The sequence below is a fragment of the Chenopodium album genome, chromosome 6 (genome assembly GCF_948465745.1).
Source record: "Chenopodium album chromosome 6, dcCheAlbu1.1, whole genome shotgun sequence".
Classification (NCBI taxonomy): domain Eukaryota; kingdom Viridiplantae; phylum Streptophyta; class Magnoliopsida; order Caryophyllales; family Amaranthaceae; genus Chenopodium; species Chenopodium album.
This window is the reverse complement of record NC_137839.1, coordinates 29,523,735-29,544,922: the sequence shown is the minus strand read 5'-3', so window position 1 is coordinate 29,544,922 and position 21,188 is coordinate 29,523,735. Positions and strand designations below refer to the sequence as shown.

Below are 21,188 nucleotides of genomic sequence, written 5' to 3'. Positions count from 1 at the left end.
GACGTATACCACCACCGGGCTTAATAAGTGGTGTGATAGGAGCACTAGCAATATACTCTCCTAGTTCCAAAGGACATTTGCCAGCAAAAAAGAGATTAACCACCCCGGAAATAGAGGCAACCAACTCATCTGAGACAGCCACATCACACCACTCAAGCAATCCATAAGGTGTAGAGCATGTAAACCGTCCCTACCACATGAAGTACCACGCGGAAAACTCTTAATCCGATCCAAAACAACAGCAGAAGTATCAATAAGATGAAATTGATCAACAGGTATATTATTATTATTATTATTATTATTATTATTATTATTATTATTATTATTATTGTTATTATTATTATTATTATTATTATTATTATTATTATTATTATTATTATTATTATTATTATTATTATTATTATTATTATTATTATTATAGACAACGGTTTAGGAATTGTTCTCTTCACCTGAAACAAGTAGATATAGTCTGAATTTTTTAAGGTTTGGTCTGAATGTTTTAGATCTGGTCTGGTCTGATCTGATTTAACAATTTGACTAAACTTTGACCGCATTTTAATACTAATCTATAAAGAAAAATATCATCAAAATGGAACTTGTTAGATTCGTCTTATTATGAACTTTTTAAATATGTAATTTGTATAAAAAAAATTAATACGAAATTAACGATATTTAGCAATAAGTAATTGATAATCAAAAGTTCTGATTTGGTCGACCTGAATCTTTCTGATCTGATATGAATTTATTAAGGAATAAATAATAAGTATCTGAAAAAAATTGAAGAGAACAAGTTACTTATATTTATTTCACAAAAATTTTAAAATAAAATGATTTAATGAGTAATAATGATTTTACTTATAATCTTTTCTTAATCATATATTTTTAACCCCTCAAACTAATAATGATAAACAAAGTACTACTTGAAAACAACCTCTTTTTTTAATTCTTAAATTGTATGGAAAGATTTAAAAAATAATTCAACTCAATGAACTAACAATCAATACCCACATAAAATATTTCTACACATTGTGATTCTAATATCAAATGTTTATAAAAGAAATTGTTATTAATATTATTTATTTTATTGTCTTTCAAAAAAATATTATTTATTCTTTTGAAAAAATTGTTATAATTATTAGAAATTATTAATTAATAATTTTATTAAATATTAATTCTTAATAGTTTGAATTATTAAATATTATTATTGATAATTATTATATGATTAATAAATATTAATTATTATAATATTAATAATTATTATAATTATTTTTAATATTAATAATTATAATTATTCAAAATAATAAATTATCATCATCAATACAATATTAATTATTGTTTTTCAAAAATACAGTATTTATTATTATTATTGTTATTATTAATTATTATTTGAAAATAAAGCAGAGCAGATTAGATTAGATTTGAGCAGAGTAGAGAAACGACACAATTTCTATAGTATTCCTGGAGTACCGTGAGCATGGTACTCCAGGGGGTCAAATACTAGCTTTTGGATTAAAAAAAAAATCCTTCTTCTATTTTTGTTCTTCTGCTCTTCCCTTTGTCTTACTTTATTTTTCAAAAATTTTCAAATAATCTTTCTATTATTAAGAAATTTTGTTGAATTGAAGAGCTAATTGCTCAAATTACCAAAATCAGAAAAATTAAAACCCTTTGTTTCAAAAAATAGAAAAATTAAAACCCTAAAATCAATTAAGTGTTTTATATTTGTGAGAATCTGATAAAATTTGAAAAGCAATTTGAATGAAGATGATTTTATGTAAAGAAGAGAAAAAGAATCGAACAAATTTATGAGAATTTTCAGAAGAAATTTTACGTAAAAAAAATAAAGTGAGCGAATTTTTTCGGAGAGGGATATTAACGTATTGTTCTGTAAAAATAACATACATTTGAAAATAACAAAAAGTTGAAGCAAAATAACAAAAAGTTCAAGTAAGATAACACAATAATCTGTTAGCAAAATAATAAATGATTTCATTGAAATAATACAAGGTTCGTGTGAAATAACATAAGTTTATAGTAAAATAACACGGGCTGAGGTTTCCACAAAATAACACTAGAATTTATCAAAATAACACATGGTTTACGTAAAGTAACACAATGTTTTAGCAAAGTAACATAAGGTTATTTTAGCAAACAACAACACACGATCTGCGTAAAATAACATAATGTTTTAGTAGAACTACATAGTATTTAATTAGTAAAATAACATAAAGTTTTTTTAAAATAACACAACATTTTGGCAAATTCAAAAATAACGATTCGATTGAATCAAATCAAATTAACATATTTAGTTCAAATTAGCAGTATCATTTTCAATTAATTAAACTAAAAACAAAACAAATTAAATATACTTACTTTGTTTTGCTCATTCTTGTTCATAATTGTCGTTCTTTATATTTTTCATGACTATAAACCATTTTTTATGTAGTGAAATTGATTTTCAGCTTTGATCGAGCAATTTTGTGCTTGTTTGAGTGGTTAAAATAATAATCAAAAGAAATTTTTTGGTTTTTGTTGAGAAGAATGAAAGATTTGATGATGCTAAAATGGTGGGTGGGAAATTAGAGAGAGAAAAGGTGGGGAGAGAGAAAGTGGAGAGAGAAATGAAATTGAAATTTTTGCTTATTTTAGGTTTATATTGATTTATTACAAACAGAACCATCAAAATTAATTTTGAAAACACCAGGGGCAGGAGGGGACCAAGCTACTTGGATGGTTTTATGGTAAAGAGGAGAATGGGTCTTGGGAACAATGTCATTAAAAGAATCAAGATGAGAACGAATATTCCATTCTGTAAATATTTTGAAAGCTCTAGAATAAATACTCAAAATAGTAGAGGGGATATGACTAAAAATAAGAGCATTACGACCTTTCCATATACTCCATAAAGAAACAATAATCTTTTTTACAGGAAGGTTAATATTATGACGAATGTCCCGAAAAAGAGTAAGGAGATTCGGGGTATTAACTTGAGTTTCCATCCAATGACTAACGATATCTGCATCCCAATACTGTCTAATAAATGGACAATTTAGAAACAGATGATCCTGTGTTTCAGCATGTGAATTACAAAAGGGGCAATTATGAGGGAGTGTTATTTTATTTAATATGTTGGAGAAGAATAGTACTCCAGTAGTACCTAATACTAATTGGAGAAACGACGCCTTAGTCTTGGCAAAATTCTTCTATAAGCGTGTAAAACCCTCTGCGTGTAAAACCCTATCAAGGTGAACTTTAGTCTTTAAAACAGAATTCAAAAACAACAACTAACACCACCACCACCACCACCACTGACCATGGCGCCACCATCAGACATCGAAAAAAATCGCTTCCTTTCATTCTTAATATGGCAGTCCATTCAATCATCCGCCATTTTCATACTCACCAAAGCTTTTCTTCTCTCTCCTTTCACCCCAAAACCCTTCTTCCCCTCCTTCTTCGGTTGTCTCTCTCTTCTCTGCTTCCTCCTTTCAATGCTACTCTTCTCCATTTCCGTCCAACTTAACTCTTCCCCGCAGTTCCGCCTCCATGCTTCTCTTCCAGAGCTTGCTCTTGGTGTTGTCCGATTTGTTTTCGGTGGTTTGTCTTCCTTAAACAAGGATTTTGTCCGACGAGCTCGGGCTTCACTGACTGCTGTTGTTCTTGTCTGCGTTTCGGCCCTTTCTGGTTTTTGCGCGGTGGTTTCGATTGTTGGGAGTAGCTTTTCTTGTTCATTTGGTGGGTTGATTAGTACTTTGGGGCTTCGGAGTCTTTGTGTTGGTTTATTTTATGGGTTTTATTGTGTATTTTGTCAGCGTTGGGTGTTGGATTTCCCTATTGTTCAGGTGACTTATGTTTCGCTTTGAATTTTTTATTAATTATTTGTTTATTTATCTATTTTTTATGCTAGTAGTTTCTGATGAGATCAAGATATTTAGTTAGATGTGTAATTATACTTAGATGGGATGGATTGAGGGGTGATCTTAGAAAGAGTTAATAGTGGGAGAATGACTCGTAGGTTCGTATTGATGTTAAAATTTGAGAAGCTGAAATTTTGATGGATTGATCATGTAATTTTTTTTTTTTTTTTTTTTTTTTTTTTTTTTTTTTTTTTTTTTTTTTGTGTTTTACCCGGTTCACCTTTCGGGCTAATCCGGATTCGGGGATCAATTCTGGGTGGTTAGGTTCCAGTTCCCTCCCAATTGTTGTTGCGGGGGATCGAACACAATGTCGTGGCATTAAATGTCATATGGGATACTTGATATGTGAGAAGAAGATGTATCTCCAAGAAGAATTGGATGAGATAATCTGCCTAAGAATTGTTTTCCAGCTTAAGCAGGACTTAGATGGTTTGACTGCATAATGAGGAATTGAGGAGGTTTTTAGATGTTATATGGGATTCTGGTTTTGGGTAAGAAAATCTTTGTACTATTAGGGAAGAAGAGGTATGCCCAAGAAGAACTTGGATGAGGTTGTCGAGTTATATGGTAAGTTTTGGCACTCTTAGAGCTTGATATAGACATGGAGTTGAATAGGAAATAATGACGAGTTAGTATTCGTTGAATTTACTCATTTATCTGTCTGCGGCTATCTTTTTCCGGCATGAGTAGAGTAGAGGGTGAGCGAGAGAGCCGGAAGTCGAAGTACTTAACCATTATCTGGTTTTATGAAATCAAGGGGAAGGGGGGTTTAGCTTGATTTAAACATTTGATAAAAAAAATTTCACTTCGCATGTATTTCTAAGTAATTGTGGATGTTAAATGTGAGCAACCACTGTACAGCTGATTTGTATGAAATTTGGTTGGGTAGAGAACCTATTGGAAGAGCTGTTATGGAGTGTAAATCAATCAATATGGATATAGAGTTTGCTAAGCATTATCTAGTGAGACCTCTTTACGGCTAATTTATGTCAGTGTCATTAACTGAATGGGTTTCCAAGGACTTAGGCGCTGTTTAGTTCACGTGATTATCTGGTCTGATATGATCGTATTGTCTGATTTAAATAATCTTTGACCTTAAGTGTATGATAATCTGTAATGTAAAACTATATCAAGTGGTATCTTGTTAGATTCGTAATAATATGTATTTTATTAATAATATGTAATTTTCATAATTTTTAAAATCACGAAATTAAAGATATTTAGCGATAAAAAATTGCACATAAAACGATGATCTCATCTCAACTTATTTTTTTCTAATCTCATCTGAACTTATTTTTTTTCTGATCTGAACTTAATTTTTCTAAAATAAGTAAAAATAAGGAGAACTAAACAAGGCCTTAATTCTATACTGTATATTATGAATTAAACTCTTATTTTGTGACAGTGTCATTTTAATTATAAGAATGTGTTTTCAGAAGTTACTATCAAATTTATGGTTTATTTGAAGTAATCTTAATTTTGTTTTTTTTTTTTTGACAGCGCTCACCTTTCTTTAGCTATAAGATGGGGCTTCTTTCAGCTGTTAGACAAGCTCTGAAGCTTTCAGTTGCAGCCTACATGTTTTCAGCATTGTTTGTTCTCCTCTTGCCTGATCAGCACAGAAGTTCGGTTGCAGGACAATATTTCTCAGAGCAATTTATCTTTTACGTAGGAAACTTTGCAGTTTTTCTCTCCTGGGAACTGATACTTTATTTGCATAAGGTTTGTTTGCGATTTGAATCATGTTTATTCAATATTATTGCTATGTATATGATGAATGTGTTAACTTAACTATTGAATATACTTAATGATTTAATCTGACATACTGTTCTGCTGTGTTCCATTTTTTCCCTGTGTGTTTATCTTCATACAACCATGGAAACATCTTAGAATCTATTTGACTTTTCTTGACTCATTTAATAAAATATGAAATTTTCTGCTTAAATTTGACTTGTTTGTGATCTCATCACTAATATTAAGACCTTGTTACTCAGTTGGTCAACCAGTTGATCTACCAGTAATGTTTGTTATTTTGTTGACTGTTCTAGACAACTTGTAGCATTAGTTGTTTAAAAGTTGTGTGGTGATTAGCTCTAAGACATTAATACAATATATGGTTAGCTCTTGGCAAAGCGGCAATTTAATCTGAATAGGTCAATGGCCAAAAAGGCAACACATAAATTCAATCAGTTTCATTTTTAGTCAATGGAAAAATTGTCTGCCAAATATATTTGTTGAAAAGAAAGCCAAAAAATAATGGAAAAATCAGGCTAAAAGACATTTGCAATAATTGCAACATTTTCCCTAATGTGGTTTGGTAGTTGCTTTTGTTAATATGCATCTTATGCCTAACTTTGTCTTTCTTAGTTTAAAGCATGTATCCAACATCATCTCAGATTAAACATGTCAATAAGTGGTGAGGATGGTCTTGGTTTCATCCCATGCCCTCCCTTTTTTTTTTTTTTTTTTTTTTTGTTTGTTTGTTTTTGTTTTGTTTTTGTGTGTGTTATTTTACATTCTTTCACATACCATGTGAAGTTCTAGAGTGTTTTATCCTACTTCCTCTGTGTTTTGGTAAAATTGACCTATGTGTTTGGGCACACAGTTATTTTTTTTTTTTTGGGTGTTCCACCCAATTCACCCATTGGGCTAAATCCGAATTCGGGATCAGTTCTGGGTGGTTAGGTTCCAGTCCCCTCACAATTGTTATTGCGGGGAATCGAACACGTGTCCTCTCTACCAAGTGTAGTCCCAATCACTACTAACAACCAATTGGTATAGTTTAAGAAAATATTGAGTATGAACCATTAAATTAGTTGTTTAATGTATATTGAAGTTAATGGGTGCACTTTATAATGTGAGAAAAGTAAACATGTGATGGTGGAAAAGTAGGTGGGTTGGTGAGTTAAAAACTTTTTACTAATGGTGGGGATATCCAAATTACTATATCATAATGAAGTGTGAAATTATTATGAAACAAGTAAAAGATAGAAGTGTCTCAGTGATGTGTGTGTGTGTGTGTGTGTGTGTGTGTTGGGGGGGGGGGGGGGGGGAGGGTTTAGTAAATTGATAGCTCTCTATAAGAAGTCATAAGTTCACAGCATTTACTTATTTGACTTGTGTACTAAATAAATAGAGGTACTAATCATTGAATTGTTCGTCATCTCAAGTGTCCGAGTGGCAAGACTTGGTAGTCTTATATCTAAGTGTTAGGATTGTGGAACCTATTGTGTGAATCTTGGATGAGCTACAAGGTTGGGCCTATGGCGTGAGGTTGTGTGTGCTATATTCAATTTGCATGGAGTTATTTGCTTTCTTTGGGATTTGACAAGTGGCATTGAATTGAGCCCATGACACAAATCACAATATTATAGGTAATGTGTGATTCATGGGTAGCAATTTTGTGGTTTTTCTTCTGGTTCTTGGTTTTCCACGTACAATCTTTGTGTGTGACTATATTGTTGTTTCTTGCGATTATTTCTTCATTTTTATTGCTTGCTATTAACACAATTAGGGAGTCTGTGGAACCTATTGTGTGAATCTTGGATGAGCTACAAGGTTGGGCCTATGGCGTGAGGTTGTGTGTGCTATATTCAATTTGCATGGAGTTATTTGCTTTCTTTGGGATTTGACAAGTGGCATTGAATTGAGCCCATGACACAAATCACAATATTATAGGTAATGTGTGATTCATGGGTAGCAATTTTGTGGTTTTTCTTCTGGTTCTTGGTTTTCCACGTACAATCTTTGTGTGTGACTATATTGTTGTTTCTTGCGATTATTTCTTCATTTTTATTGCTTGCTATTAACATAATTAGGGAGTCACAATCCTAGATTTTGGTTTCAGGGCCCATGAATGTGTAATGGCTGATCCCGTGGATTGCTTAGCATGCTTAACACTTGGAAGTAAAGTGTTTAGTCTTCGTAGCGTGAGTTATTTGCTTTTGTTGGGATATAGCAAGTTGCGTGGAATTGAGCCCATGAGGCAAGAAGTAATATATTAGCAAATGTGTGATAAGTGGGTAGCAAGGAAATCTTGGAGATTTCTATTAGGGAGTCATGATCCTAACAACCTTGTCTCATCTGTTTTCCCTCATATATTCCCCCCTCCCCCCCCCCCCCCCCCCCCCCTATTTTTTAAATTCTTCTGGAATGGGGTAGTGGGGAGATATGTATTAAGGGCTTCTTTTCTTGCTGGGAATGTCAATGTGGTTGAGGGACCTGTTTGTTTTAGTAGGATGTAATCTACATGGTGAATGTTACAAGATTGTAAGAATCTTACTACTGTTCCGTTGTAGCTTGCATCTAATTCAGGCATAAATATGAATTTGATGTCCATGGATTTTCATAGAGCTGATAAACAACCCTTTACAATCCATGTAGCTTAGAGCTGATACTTATAATGTATTTGAGTTATACTTGCATATCCTTATGTATGTAGGTTGAATTTTGTGACTTTTATGTTCCTTTTAGGTTGACTGTGAAAATTGTATGTTCTAGAAGGCTAGACTCCAAATTCTCACCATTGTTTAATCTTATTTTTACATAGGTTCTGCATACCAAGAGATTTGTGTTTGCTCCATCAAAAGGATCTGCTGCAGTGGAAACAAATCCCAGTGAATCTCTTCTTGCTGCTTTGGAGGACAGTCAACCTAGATCTCTGCTGCAGTATCTTGCATACCTTGATTTATACATGGTGTGTGGAAGTAATATTGAACCCTGGCGTCGAGCTGCCTTCTTTGAGGAAACTGGTGAGACATACAAGAGAGTGGTTGCAGCGTGCTTAAGGCCTTTAGAGCAGTTTACTTCCAACTTAGCTGAAGGCTTAACAAGCTCTAAAATAAACAAGCTCTCTCATCAACTAAGCTCACCGAATGAAAATTTTCGTAGCTCTGAAATTCTCGAATCATTTAGTGATTTCCAGGTAATCAGTTTTATTCCTTTTATTTTATTTTATATCTATATTTTGTTTTATATCAAACTTTTATATGCCTTATTAATTTAGTGAACCTTAATATTTGTATTTGTCCTAGATAACTTGGACTTTGTGATGGTTCTTTGAATTAATTTTTCGAATTCCATACTGCTTTTTGAAACTAAAACCTATGGTTGCAAATGGATGTGAAATATATGAAGTTTAAAGTGTTATGTTCTCCAAAGTTGAACTCCACATGAGGCAAGGTTGTTAGACTTGTTATTATATGAACTTACATTCCTTTGATCACCTCTCTATTGTAGAATGTTTTGATGTAAGGCCTTGGAGGTCTTTTGTAACATAAATATTTTCCTTTCTTTCAAAATTAATCTGTGATCTCTATAACTCTCCCCAAATAGTGTATTTTTTTTTTTTGTAAGAGGAGGTTGTTACTTGGCTCTAAATTCTAGAAGAGCTACCCCAAAGGATATGCAAGTCATAGTTTTAGAAAAGGACATAATGCAATGGAGATGCTTCTTAATCAGCTTTTCCTATATGATTATCCCTTGCCTATCCTTTTTTCTTTTTTTTGTCGGCATTTTTATCCACTTGATAAAGTCTGATTACCCAATTAAGAAGAGGGTATGGATAGCAATAGAGTGTCCTGTTTGGCAAAAAGAAAACCAAGGGGAAGACAAAATATGTTCTTGTTTCATTTATTTTTCTCCTCTAAGACACTTTCACACTCAAATTTGACAAAGAAAATTGAATGAAAAAAAGCAATTGAGTTATTCCCGATAAAAATACACATCAACAAACAATTAATGTTAAGTCAGAAAACAAATAAAGCTAAAGATTAGGGAAGCATTAATCCTATGAACTGAATCAGTAAATAGCATATACTTTCCTCTTACTATGACATAACAAACAAAAGGTTCCTAAAGCCTACTAACTTCAACTAATAATTCTCTACCACTTTCGTATGTTTGATACACATATACTCTTAAAACATAAGGAATATGTTGGACAATTAATTCAAAACAGTTCCTTGTATTTAGGACTTAGGAGCATATGTTTTTTAGTTAGTTATTCAAAAAGCAATGAAAGTGGCAAAGATTGTTTGGAATTAGTGGTTCTTAAGATCCCATCGATTTTTGTGTTATAGTTAGTGAGTCAACTATGTTATCAGGTTATGCTTCCTCGAGTTTTAGCTTTATTTGTTATTTGACTCAAGTAGTTGATTTGTTGTTGTGTACTGCATTTCAAAATTAAGCAGTTTTTATTTCTATATAATCTAGTTTAGAAACAACACTAATAACATTGGAATGAAAACTTGGCTGTCACACTCCATTTTTCTACTGTATTATTGATTTGGTGTTTCAAAAAACCCGGTTACATAATGCCTTGTCAGAGTGTGATAAAATATGAATACCAAAAGACAGTGGTCAATTTTAAGGTTGGCACTGTAGCTAAATGTAACAGTATACAAGGAGTATACTGGATTCTTACTGCAATTTGCTAAGAAACCCAGCAATTCAATGGCAGAAATCTATTGATCAGTGAAGAACAATACCTGGCTTAACAGATGAGAGGAAAAAAGATAAAAGAAAGAGAGAGAAAGATGATTTTTATTGCTGAAAATCAATGAATGAGTTCTCTTACAAGATAACAGATTATTTATAATTTATAATTACACTATGCAATACACCAACACCCTCCACCTGTGAACTTGGTGTACAGCAGGAGACAGAAGAGACAGCCACCTTCCCTCAACAACAGCAAGCCTTAGCAACAGCACAAAAGAAAGACAGAGGACCGTTGAGGGGGCAACAGGGGAGACAAGCAGCTTTTAGTTTTTGTTTGCATTGCACTAAAATAGTATGAGGACAAGAGTAGCAATTGTAGTAATTAAGGCTATGTTGCCAATTCTAGTAATGTAATTGTAGTATAAGAAGTAGTAGCCTAGTAAGAAGGATTCATTCAGAAAATTGTATGCAAACACTTGGAGAGTAATGGCCTAAAGCCATGTTTATCTTTTGAAAGCTTTGAGCTTAGTAATCAAACATCAACCTTTCGGCTTTATAATTGTTACATTACGCTAGTCCGTTGCATTTGGTATCAGAGCAGGCATGCCTCCGACACCACTGACGGTGACATCGGAGAGGGTGGCGGCGCTGGAAGAGCACGTGGAAGAAATCCTTGAGAAGGTCGGAGATGGAGAAAACTCGATACAGAGAACGCTGAAGAGGGACCAGGACACATTCTTCGAGGAGATGCGAACCTTGATGACAACGTTGCAAAACCAGGACGGGAATCAGTCGCTCGGTGGGGGGAACTTCAATGAAACGCCACTAGACAACGGTGGCCTGAAGTTCGGCAACTGGGAGCTTGAAAACGGCGGAGGAATTCGAAATATTAACCACGACGGTCGCGGAGTGAACGGGAATTGGCGTTTTAGAAAGCTTGAAATGCCGACATTCAACGGCTCTGACCCCGATGGTTGGATTCTCCGGGGAGAACAATTTTTTCAGTTCTATCGGCTGTCGGAAACAGAGAAGCTACAAGCCGCAGTGGTAGCTATGGATGGAGATGCGCTCCTTTGGTACCAATGGGAGAGCAGACGGCGGCCCGTGGTCGGTTGGGAAGATTTGAAAGGGCACATCTTGAATCAGTTCCGGCCAGTAAATTCGGGGTCTCTCCACGAACACCTGACTACGGTGGTGGAGTATAGGAGGTTGTTTATAGAAAAGGCCTCTCCGTTGATGGATGTGCCGGAAAGTATAATGAAAGGCCAGTTCATTAACGACTTAAAGGAGGAGATCCGAGTCGAGATCCGAATGTTGAACCCATTGACCCTAGAAGATGCAATGGATCTTGCGATCCGGGTTGAGGAAAGGAATCGAGTCAGCAGTCTTAGGAAAATGGGTGGGGCGTTCTCTAAGCCCGGACCCTATTCTTTCTTTAATTGTAGCCCAGCAGCCACTCTTTTGTGTACTGGGCCGGCCTAAAAGACAACCACAAACACAGCTTCTTACAACCCAGTTCGACCCAACCCACAAAGTAACCAGTCCAACCAAACACACAACCCAATCCACTCACCACAACACTCATCAGTGCGGTGAAGGGGTTGAGCGTATTGCTTGTGGATGAGGATGATTGCGAGGAGGAGGGAGAGTTGCAAGCCTTGAAAAACCCGAGGAGCAAGAAGAGGAGGAAATTCTGACCACCGCTTCGATGAATTCGATTGTTGGGCTTTCCAATCCCAAAACAATGAAATTAACTGTGTTTATCAAGAAGCAACCGGTGGTGGTCATGATTGACCCGGGAGCCACCCACAACTTCATCTCCACGCCGACGGTGGAGAAGCTCGGCCTACCCATTGTCGGAACTCAAACGTTTGGGGTTTTGTTGGGGAACGGAGAGAATATCAAGGGAAGAGGACAATGTAAAGGGGTGCACTTGGAGTTGGGTGATGGAATCGAAATAGAGGAGGATTTCTTGCCTCTTAAATTGGGCAACTCGGACGTGATCATGGGCATACAGTGGCTCGAGAAACTAGGGACCATTCTCACCAACTGGAAGATACAGGAGATGAGCTTCTCCTTGAACGGGCGCACGGTGGTGATTAGGGGGGATCCGAGCTTAACAAAGGCCGGGGTAACACTCAAGGCCATGATTAGGACCTTGAGAAAGGAAGAAGGTGGTATTTTGGTGGAGCTGAATCGAATTGAGAAGCAACAGAGCAACCCAATAGTTGATGGGCCGAAAGAGACTGGGCCTCAGAATTTTTGAGAGGGGTGATCGAAGAGTATGCCACGGTTTTTGAAAATCCAAAAGGGCTTCGTCCGACTAGGGGCCACAAGCATTCCATAATTCTTAAGGAGGGTAGTAACCCGATTAGTGTTAGACCCTATCGTCACCCGCAATTCCAAAAAGATGAGATCGAAAAACTCATCGAAGAAATGCTACCAGCGGGCATCATAAGACCCTCTACTAGCCCTTTCTCAAGCCCGGTACTTCTCGTTAAAAAGAAGGATGGATCTTGGAGGTTTTACGTAGACTACCGGGCCTTGAATAAGGAGACCGTTCCGGATAAATATCCGATCCCCGTGATTGATGAACTTTTGGATGAACTCCATGGGGCACAACTCTTCTCTAAATTGGACCTCAAAGCCGGCTACCATCAAATTCTTGTTCGGGCCGAAGACACACATAAGACCGCATTCCGGACTCACGAAGGGCACTATGAATTCCTCGTCATGCCTTTCGGTCTTACAAATGCTCCGGCCACTTTTCAATCCCTAATGAACGAGGTATTTCGTCCCTATTTACGTAAGTTTGTACTTGTTTTCTTTGATGATATACTCATATATAGTGCTAGTGAGGAGGACCATGTTATGCATGTGAAATTGGTGTTAGCAACTCTTAAGAAACACTCTTTGTTTGCCAACTTAAAGAAATGCGAATTTGGTAAGCCCAAAGTGGCCTACTTGGGCTACATCATCTCTAGTGAGGGAGTTGCTGTAGATCATGAGAAAGTGGGCTCCATGGTGAATTGGCCCAATCCGAAATCTCTAAGGGATTTAAGAGGTTTTTTAGGGCTAACAGGGTATTACCGAAAGTTTATTCACCACTATGCACATATTGCGAGGCCTTTAACAGAGCAACTTAGAAAAGATAATTTTGAGTGGAATCCGGCGGCCGACGAGGCCTTTCAGAAATTAAAACAAGCCATGATTTCTGCTCCAGTGCTCATAATGCCCGATTTCTCAAAGGAATTCGTAGTAGAGTCAGATGCCTCGGGGTACGGCCTTGGTGCGGTGTTAATGCAAGAGGGGAAGCCGGTGGCTTTCTTTAGTAAGGTGCTCGGTCCACGGGGTCAAGGGAAGTCAATTTATGAGAAAGAACTTATGGCGGTGTGTCTCGCGGTGGAGAAGTGGAAACATTACCTTTTGGGTCGGAAATTCGTGATCTGAAGTGATCAATAGAGCCTCAAGTACATAACTCAACAAAGGGAAATTGGGATGGAATTTCAGAAATGGGTGCGCAAGTTGGTAGGGTTCGAATTCGAGTTGCAATACAAACCCGGAGTGGCTAATAGGGTAGCTGACGCCCTCTCAAGGCGGGGTGAGGATGAAATCGAGGCAAGGGAGGAATTTAACGCACTAATAGCCACGCAAGGGGTGGAGTGGGGATCCTTGAAGGAAGAGATTGCCAAGAGTACGGAGCTACAGAGATTGAGGGCGGAGGTGGAACAAGGACAGGGTCCCCGAGGTTATTCGGTGGAGAACCACCAGCTGTGTATAAGGGTAGGATTGTGCTGCCGAGGGATTCGGTGCACAAGACAGCCTTGCTTCGAGTCTATCACGACTCTCCAGAGGGAGGCCACACCGGCGAAACCAAAACCTATTTAAAGATGGGCGCGGATTGGTTTTGGAGCGGAATGAGAAAAGACTTGGCAAATTACATTCGTGGCTGCTCGGTTTGTCAGCGTAACAAACACTCACAACAATCGCCGGCTGGGTTATTGCAACCGTTACCCATCCCGGAAAGGATATGGGAGGACATAAGCATGGATTTCATCGAAGGATTGCCGCGTTCGAAGGGTGTGGACACTATTTGTGGTGGTAGACAGGTTGTCGAAGTACGCACATTTTATAGGGCTCAAACATCCATTTACAGCCTATACCGTAGCCGAGGTGTTTGTTAAGGAGGTAGTCCGACTTCATGGGGTCCCACCAAGCATCGTTTCGGATAGGGATAGGGTGTTCCTGAGTATATTTTGGAGGGAATTATTCCAAATGCAAGGAGTTGAAGCGGAGCACTTCATACCACCCCCAAACCGATGGCCAGTCGGAGGTGGTGAACAAAAGGTTGGAGACGTATCTCCGTTGTTTCGCAGGTGGGCAGCCCAAAACATGGGATAAATGGCTTCCGTGGGCTGAGTACTCGTATAATACTACACCACATGCCTCAACTCAAGTGACCCCCTTCTTAGCCGTGTATGGGAGGGAACCACCCAAGCTAATTCGTATGGGAACAGGGCAGTCCGCTGTGGGAACGGTTGACGAGTTACTGCAGGAGCGCGATTTGATGTTGGATGAATTAAAATTGAACTTAGTGCGTGCTCAGCAAATTATGAGGAAGAGTGCGGATGGGAAGCGTCGGGATGATGAATTTCAGGTCGGGGATTTTGTGTACCTCAAGATACAGCCTTACCGCCAAAAGTCATTGGCAAAGAGACAATTTGAGAAGCTAGCTGCGCGTTTTTATGGCCCATATGAAGTGGTGCAGCGTGTGGGTAAGGTCGCGTACAAACTACTCCTACCCGAGCAATGTCGCATTCACCCGGTCTTCCACATTTCTCAATTGAAACGCGCCATAGGAGATGTTCCTAACCATCCCACTATCCCGCTCCAATTAACTCCGGAGCTAGAAATGGTAGCTGAACCAGAGCGAGTTCTGGATGTTAGATGCAAGGGAGACCGTAGTGGCAGCAACGAAGTGCTCATCAAGTGGATGGGAATGCCCGAGTTCGAGGCTACTTGGGAAGCGGCCGAGGCAATCAAAGAGCAATTTCCGGACTTCCACCTTGAGGACAAGGTGGCTCTTTTGGGGGGCGGTATTGCAATACACCAACACCCTCCACCCGTGAACTTGGTGTACAGCAGGAGACAGAAGAGACAGCCACCTTCCCTCAACAACAGCAAGCCTTAGCAACAGCACAAAAGAAAGACAGAGGACCGTTGAGGGGGCAACAGGGGAGACAAGCAGCTTTTAGTTTTTGTTTGCATTGCACTAAAATAGTATGAGGACAAGAGTAGCAATTGTAGTAATTAAGGCTATGTTGCCAATTCTAGTAATGTAATTGTAGTATAAGAAGTAGTAGCCTAGTAAGAAGGATTCATTCAGAAAATTGTATGCAAACACTTGGAGAGTAATGGCCTAAAGCCATGTTTATCTTTTGAAAGCTTTGAGCTTAGTAATCAAACATCAACCTTTCAGCTTTATAATTGTTACATTACGCTAGTCCGTTGCACACTAACAACCTAACAAACTTGTAACAACTTCCTAACTTGCTCGTTCAGCATTAGCCAACTAAGCTCCTATCACACTAAACTTTATAGATTTCTTTACTTAAAGTTATAAGGAACTTCAGTGTGCAATAGGGATTTTATGAGGTAACTTTTCAAGTCCCGACCAAGAATTAAATCCTCTAACCCACTCTGGATTTTAAATCAATACTCTTCACTATAATAGTGTAACAACCAATTATAAGCCAAATCTATAATTTTTAATGAACGAACTTGAGTACCCAACAACTTTTTAATCTATTGCTGAGCTCAATACATTCCATTTCCCTATGATTACAACTCAAGAAGAATAGTTGTATGAAAAACACAAGAATTATTAAGACTCAAGTGGAATTCACTTTCTATCATTCACTAAGGTTGTTTTTATGCTTTTGTCAGGTGGTTTGTTTGGAAATAACCTGACCCTATTTGTAGAAGTTTAGGATACCCACTAACAGTCCATGTTCCTCACTAACCCCTATGTTTCTTATCTTTAGGCTCAAGCATAACAAGCACATGACGGGCAGTAGACTTCTCAAGATCCCAAGCATCCTCATTTTTCTCAACAAACCTTAAATAATGGAAAATGTGTAATTTATAACTTCCACAATAAATAACACTTTGTCACAACTCACAAGAGTGGGGATTTTCTCAAGCATCTTTTTTTTTTTTTTTTTTTTTTAATTTTTTATTATTATTATTATTATTATTATTATTATTATTATTTTTTTATTTATTTTTTTTTCTTTTTTTTTTTTTTTCATCAAACCTTAAATAATGATAAATGTGTAATTTATAACTTCCACAATAAATAACACTTTGTCACAAGAGTGGGATTTTCAAAACTAATTTTTCAATATCATAAATTAAATAGACTTTTTAGCTGTTAATTTATCCAAATAAACGCCAAATCCATTTTCAATAAAAACATAACTAAAATCCAACTTTTAAGCAAATCTTTTTGTGGCATGTTTTTTAAAAATTTCATCTTTCGACACAAATCTCTACCAATAAAGTGTTTTACTATTTATCCTAGAAAGTTATTCTTATTTAGCATCCTTTCTTTTGCATCTTTAGCTTGCAGCTCCTATAAAGGAATATGTCCTTGTTGATTTATCTTGCTTCCTTCTGTGTTTGTTCCTATTCTAGACCTAGTGCTTCTTCCGTTTCCAAAACCCGGTGATACCTAAACAATAGTAAAGATCTTTAATCCTTAAGGTTGCTTAGTCAGAATCAAAACACATTAGGGTTAACATTGTCCATTATGCTATGGTGGCTTGTGGTGTTAAAATAGTTTTTATCCATTTCATACCATCTTAAGTAATTGTTTGTTCACCAAATATGTTATCCACCCATATTATTATATATTTAATTTCTTTATGCTGAAGGAACTAACATGAACATTAATTTAAATAAGGCTTAATCCATTAATTTGATTTTTTTAAAAATTCTTACTCCACGTTAGATGCTATCCATTTGATTCTCCGTTACAAGTTGTTCCATGACAATGCAACCGTTACTACAGTCATGATTGCATATGTGAACTAAATTTTAATATTATTATTTTGCTAATAAACTATTCACTTTTTATGCATAATATATAACCTCACAAATTTGGTAGCATTATCTAACATTTTCAAGTTAATAGATGTGAACTCTTCACTCATGATGCAAATCTCTTGAATTTCATACTTATTGATGCATGCAATTACCGGCACCATATCATTGTAACGTGTTGCTTGCATGTAAAGGTATTGGTGGCTCCTGTGTGACCGATTGTCATTCCTCCTATTGCTCACTCACAAATTATACACTTATATTCTTTCATGGTCACTTTTACCATGTTTGTGTAATCATTTTTTTAATCTACAATTATTCGCCAAATGCCCCATTTTTTACATTTGAAGCATTAGGGTTTTCCTTTGTGGCAACATTCCTCTTCATGACTAATCTTCTTATAAATGCTACACTATCTGCTTTGAATTATAAATTATGTCCGGAAAGTTACTTACAAATCAAACTTTATTTTCACCATCATTCATCCTCATTACTCTCCTTTGATCCGTAATTCATAGAGAATTATTTATTGTGAAAATTTTAATTTAATAGGTTTATAGTATCTATATAGTGATGAAGTGTATGTGTCTTGTGCTTTCATAATAGTTACTTTATGTCATCCACCAATTTTTGGTTAGAAAATTCTCTTAGCAATTGATGTATTTAATTGACAATAGATATAATCATTCTCCATATTTCAACTCTGGTTTTCATCATACCTAATGTCTTAAACTCCCTTATGAGATTCAATCTGATTTGAGGGTTCGTTCTAGGTCCCTCCTAATGCTTTCCCATGCTTCGTTGGGTGTTTTACAAGCCTTTATAATCAGTTGCTTTCTTCTCATTCACCGAATGATGACATGGGAGTTTCCGGGGCTTTGTTGACATTTCCTCATTATGCTTTTCGATTTGGATTGCTGATGGATTTTATGGAAGAGGGGTAGGGTCAAGATCACGCTCAATAGAGGAGCATGGGAGAAAATTAAGGAGTAGGTTGAGGGAAACTCATTTTGTGTCAATAGGGAGTTTGTGATTTTGGGTATGACTATGAAAAAACCAAAAGTGTTAAAGAATATAGAGGCAGATTGATGTCCATTCTTAACCAATTCAAATAACTTGGTGTAGAACGTGAGTATTGGACAATATCGTAATCACTCTACAAGGAATCAGCCCGGCCCATAATCACTTATGCTCGTAGGAAGGCCGAAAAGAATTTTCCAGCAACTTGAGTGATAAGGTGGAAGTCTGTAATGAGGTTGTTAGTGGGTTTTGTGGTAATGTAGTTATTTTGGAATTAGTTTGTTATTCCTTCTTAGCTGTAAGAGTTTGTTAGCAACTGATTATAAATAGAGGAGAGTTTGTAGGAAGAGAGAATCATCCAGAAAATTGTAGTGAGAAGTATTGGGAGAGATTCCTTCCTCTCGAAAGAAGGAGAGTTGTATTGTTGATTAAACTGATTAGCAATACATCATATCATCAGTTGAAGATATGATGTATTTTCTCTCTACTGCACTTAGAATTTTCTCTGTTTTGATTCCAGCTCCTAGCACACTCTTGCTGTAAGTTATGAAACAAAAATCTTCTCACCTGAAGATCCTAAAGATCTGTCTGGATTATTATTTTCAGAGCTCATCAATTTTCTATATGTGGATCAGAGAAGAGCAATGAGAAACAAAGTTAAAGAGGCCTATTTGGTATTTTGATTTAGGCTTTTTATTCAAAGTGAAAAGACAAAGGTTTCCCATAGAATTTCATTTTGATGGCCCCTGAACATTTTCTTCGTTGCAAATGGGAATGGTAACAGAAATTAAATGTATATTGGGGAAAAAAGGATGTATCATCATATGGAATATTATATAAGATCTGAAGGATTGCCACCGACTCTAGCCACAATGTGCTCAGTGTTTTTTATTTACAATATGCTTTGGGATACAAAACATGCATTCAACAACGTGCAAAATCTAATTTTGTTAGTCCAAAAGTTATCAATTTATATGTTTCGGGCCATAGTTAGCAGGAGTGAATTAGTGAATCAGGTAACACTGTGTAAGCTAATCAAATTAATTAGGCAGTTAGCTAAAACAATGAAAAATCAGAGTTGTTCTGTAATGAGTAACCTGTTAAACAAAGTATTTTTTGAACTGAAACACATAGGAAAATGCCTTAATGATTTGTGGTAAATTTTGGATTGATTTTCTTGTCAACTTAATCAATAAGATCAGATGAATCATTGATTTTAAAAACTAAGCAGGTCAAGGAGTTTGTGACATTCTTCCAACTTGGGATCAATGAGCTTGACTTTCATTTAATTCACTTTTTTGTGGGCTAGATACTCGGATGGCTTCAAGTTCATTTTGTCTGGTCAGGTATCTGATATTACTTCAGTTGCCCTTAAAAGCTACTGTTTAAATTTTCAGTGGCCTAGCAAGGTGAAATTTTTAAGTTTTTCATGTTCTGTTTTTCTTCTATTTTTGGTCACTATTTTATCGCTTTATTTCTCCTCGTGGCTATATCTCCTACTGTAGGAAGCTATTATATGGTGTAACATCTTTGGCAGAATTAGTTTCGAAACCTTAGGCTGGTAAGATTTTATATGGTGTATTCTTGGTTAGAGTGGTTTCCTTGTGTTAACAGGCTGAGTTGGCTTCTTGTCTTCGGCATTTCTTCAGAATCTACTTTTTCTTCCTTTTTGTGGCATATTTAAGGAAACCCTCATAATCCTAATCTTTGGCTCTGATCCTGTTTCTACAGATGTATGCTTGGTGTGCCCAAACTGTTGCATCTTTAGAAGTACACTCTCACAAGGAAGACAGGTTTGGAGTTGCTCAATTATCTGGGAGCCATGCAGTGGTGTTATCAATGCTGTTATCCTGTCTGATTGCTGTCGAAACATCAATGGGAAAGAAAATTAACTTGCAATCCCCAACTCATATGTTGGGTCCTGCTGGCATTAAATGGGCTACGAACAGCACTACTAGAAGAGAAATTGCTACTGCCATGAACAAGAAAAGGGGTAGCCCTTCACACTCAAAGTCGTATGCATTAGCAGATGTGTTAAAAATTTCTATTTATTCAATAGTATCTGAATTCCTGGAAGAGATGCGCGTCAGTACTACAATGGGGGTTTTAGAGAAAGACTGGCTGAACAATAGCAAGCCTATTTATGGATCTGCTGAAGTTCTGGTTCAAAAACTGCAATTCTTTCTTAATTTTCAAGCTAGCTAGTTGTTATGTTACACCCCCTATTTTAAATATTGATTTGTAGGGTATTGGAGCTTGCCACATTTAATTCAAGAAGTTCTAATCTTGTTTAATATGAGATTGGCGGTTACCAAACAAAGGTGAGAAAGCCTGTAGTCAATCCTTGAAGATGGGTGGTTTAGAAGTTTTGATACAAATTATCACATCAAACAAATGTGTTCATGTAGGGTGTTTGATGCTTAATGAGTTTGTTGAGATTCCTGTTTCATTGAAAATCACCCTCTTATACTTGTATTCCATATACTTTTGTTGTGGTGAAAGAGTTGGAGTATATTGTACTTTACTAGTTTTGTGCCCGTGCGATGCCCGAGTTGTTTATTGAATTTAAAGATAAGTTTTTAATCTATATGTCAAAGGCGTGTAATGACTAATAATAATGTTGGTGGAAATGTTCGATTTAATACATTAAAATAAAGCAAATAATAAATTAAAACAAGATAAATGTTCAAAGCCCGCTAGGTTGAC

At 36.4% G+C, this 21,188-nt stretch overlaps 1 protein-coding gene across 2 annotated transcripts; it reads left to right on the top strand.

Annotated features, from left to right (window-relative positions):
• Positions 1–3,218: 3,218 nt before the first annotated feature.
• On the top strand, positions 3,219–20,994 carry LOC145634791 (uncharacterized). Of its 2 annotated transcripts, none has more exons than XM_081686172.1 (4): positions 3,219–3,842; positions 5,418–5,639; positions 8,467–8,841; positions 20,214–20,994. In XM_081686172.1, the coding sequence occupies exons 1-4, from the start codon at positions 3,315–3,317 to the stop codon at positions 20,685–20,687; spliced, it is 1,599 nt and encodes a 532-aa protein (XP_081542298.1). In that variant the 5' UTR covers positions 3,219–3,314; the 3' UTR covers positions 20,688–20,994. The 2 variants fall into 2 exon arrangements, with proteins under 2 accessions (XP_081542298.1, XP_081542299.1); XM_081686173.1 differs by lacking the exon at positions 3,219–3,842 and adding an exon at positions 4,186–4,484.
• Positions 20,995–21,188: the final 194 nt, after the last annotated feature.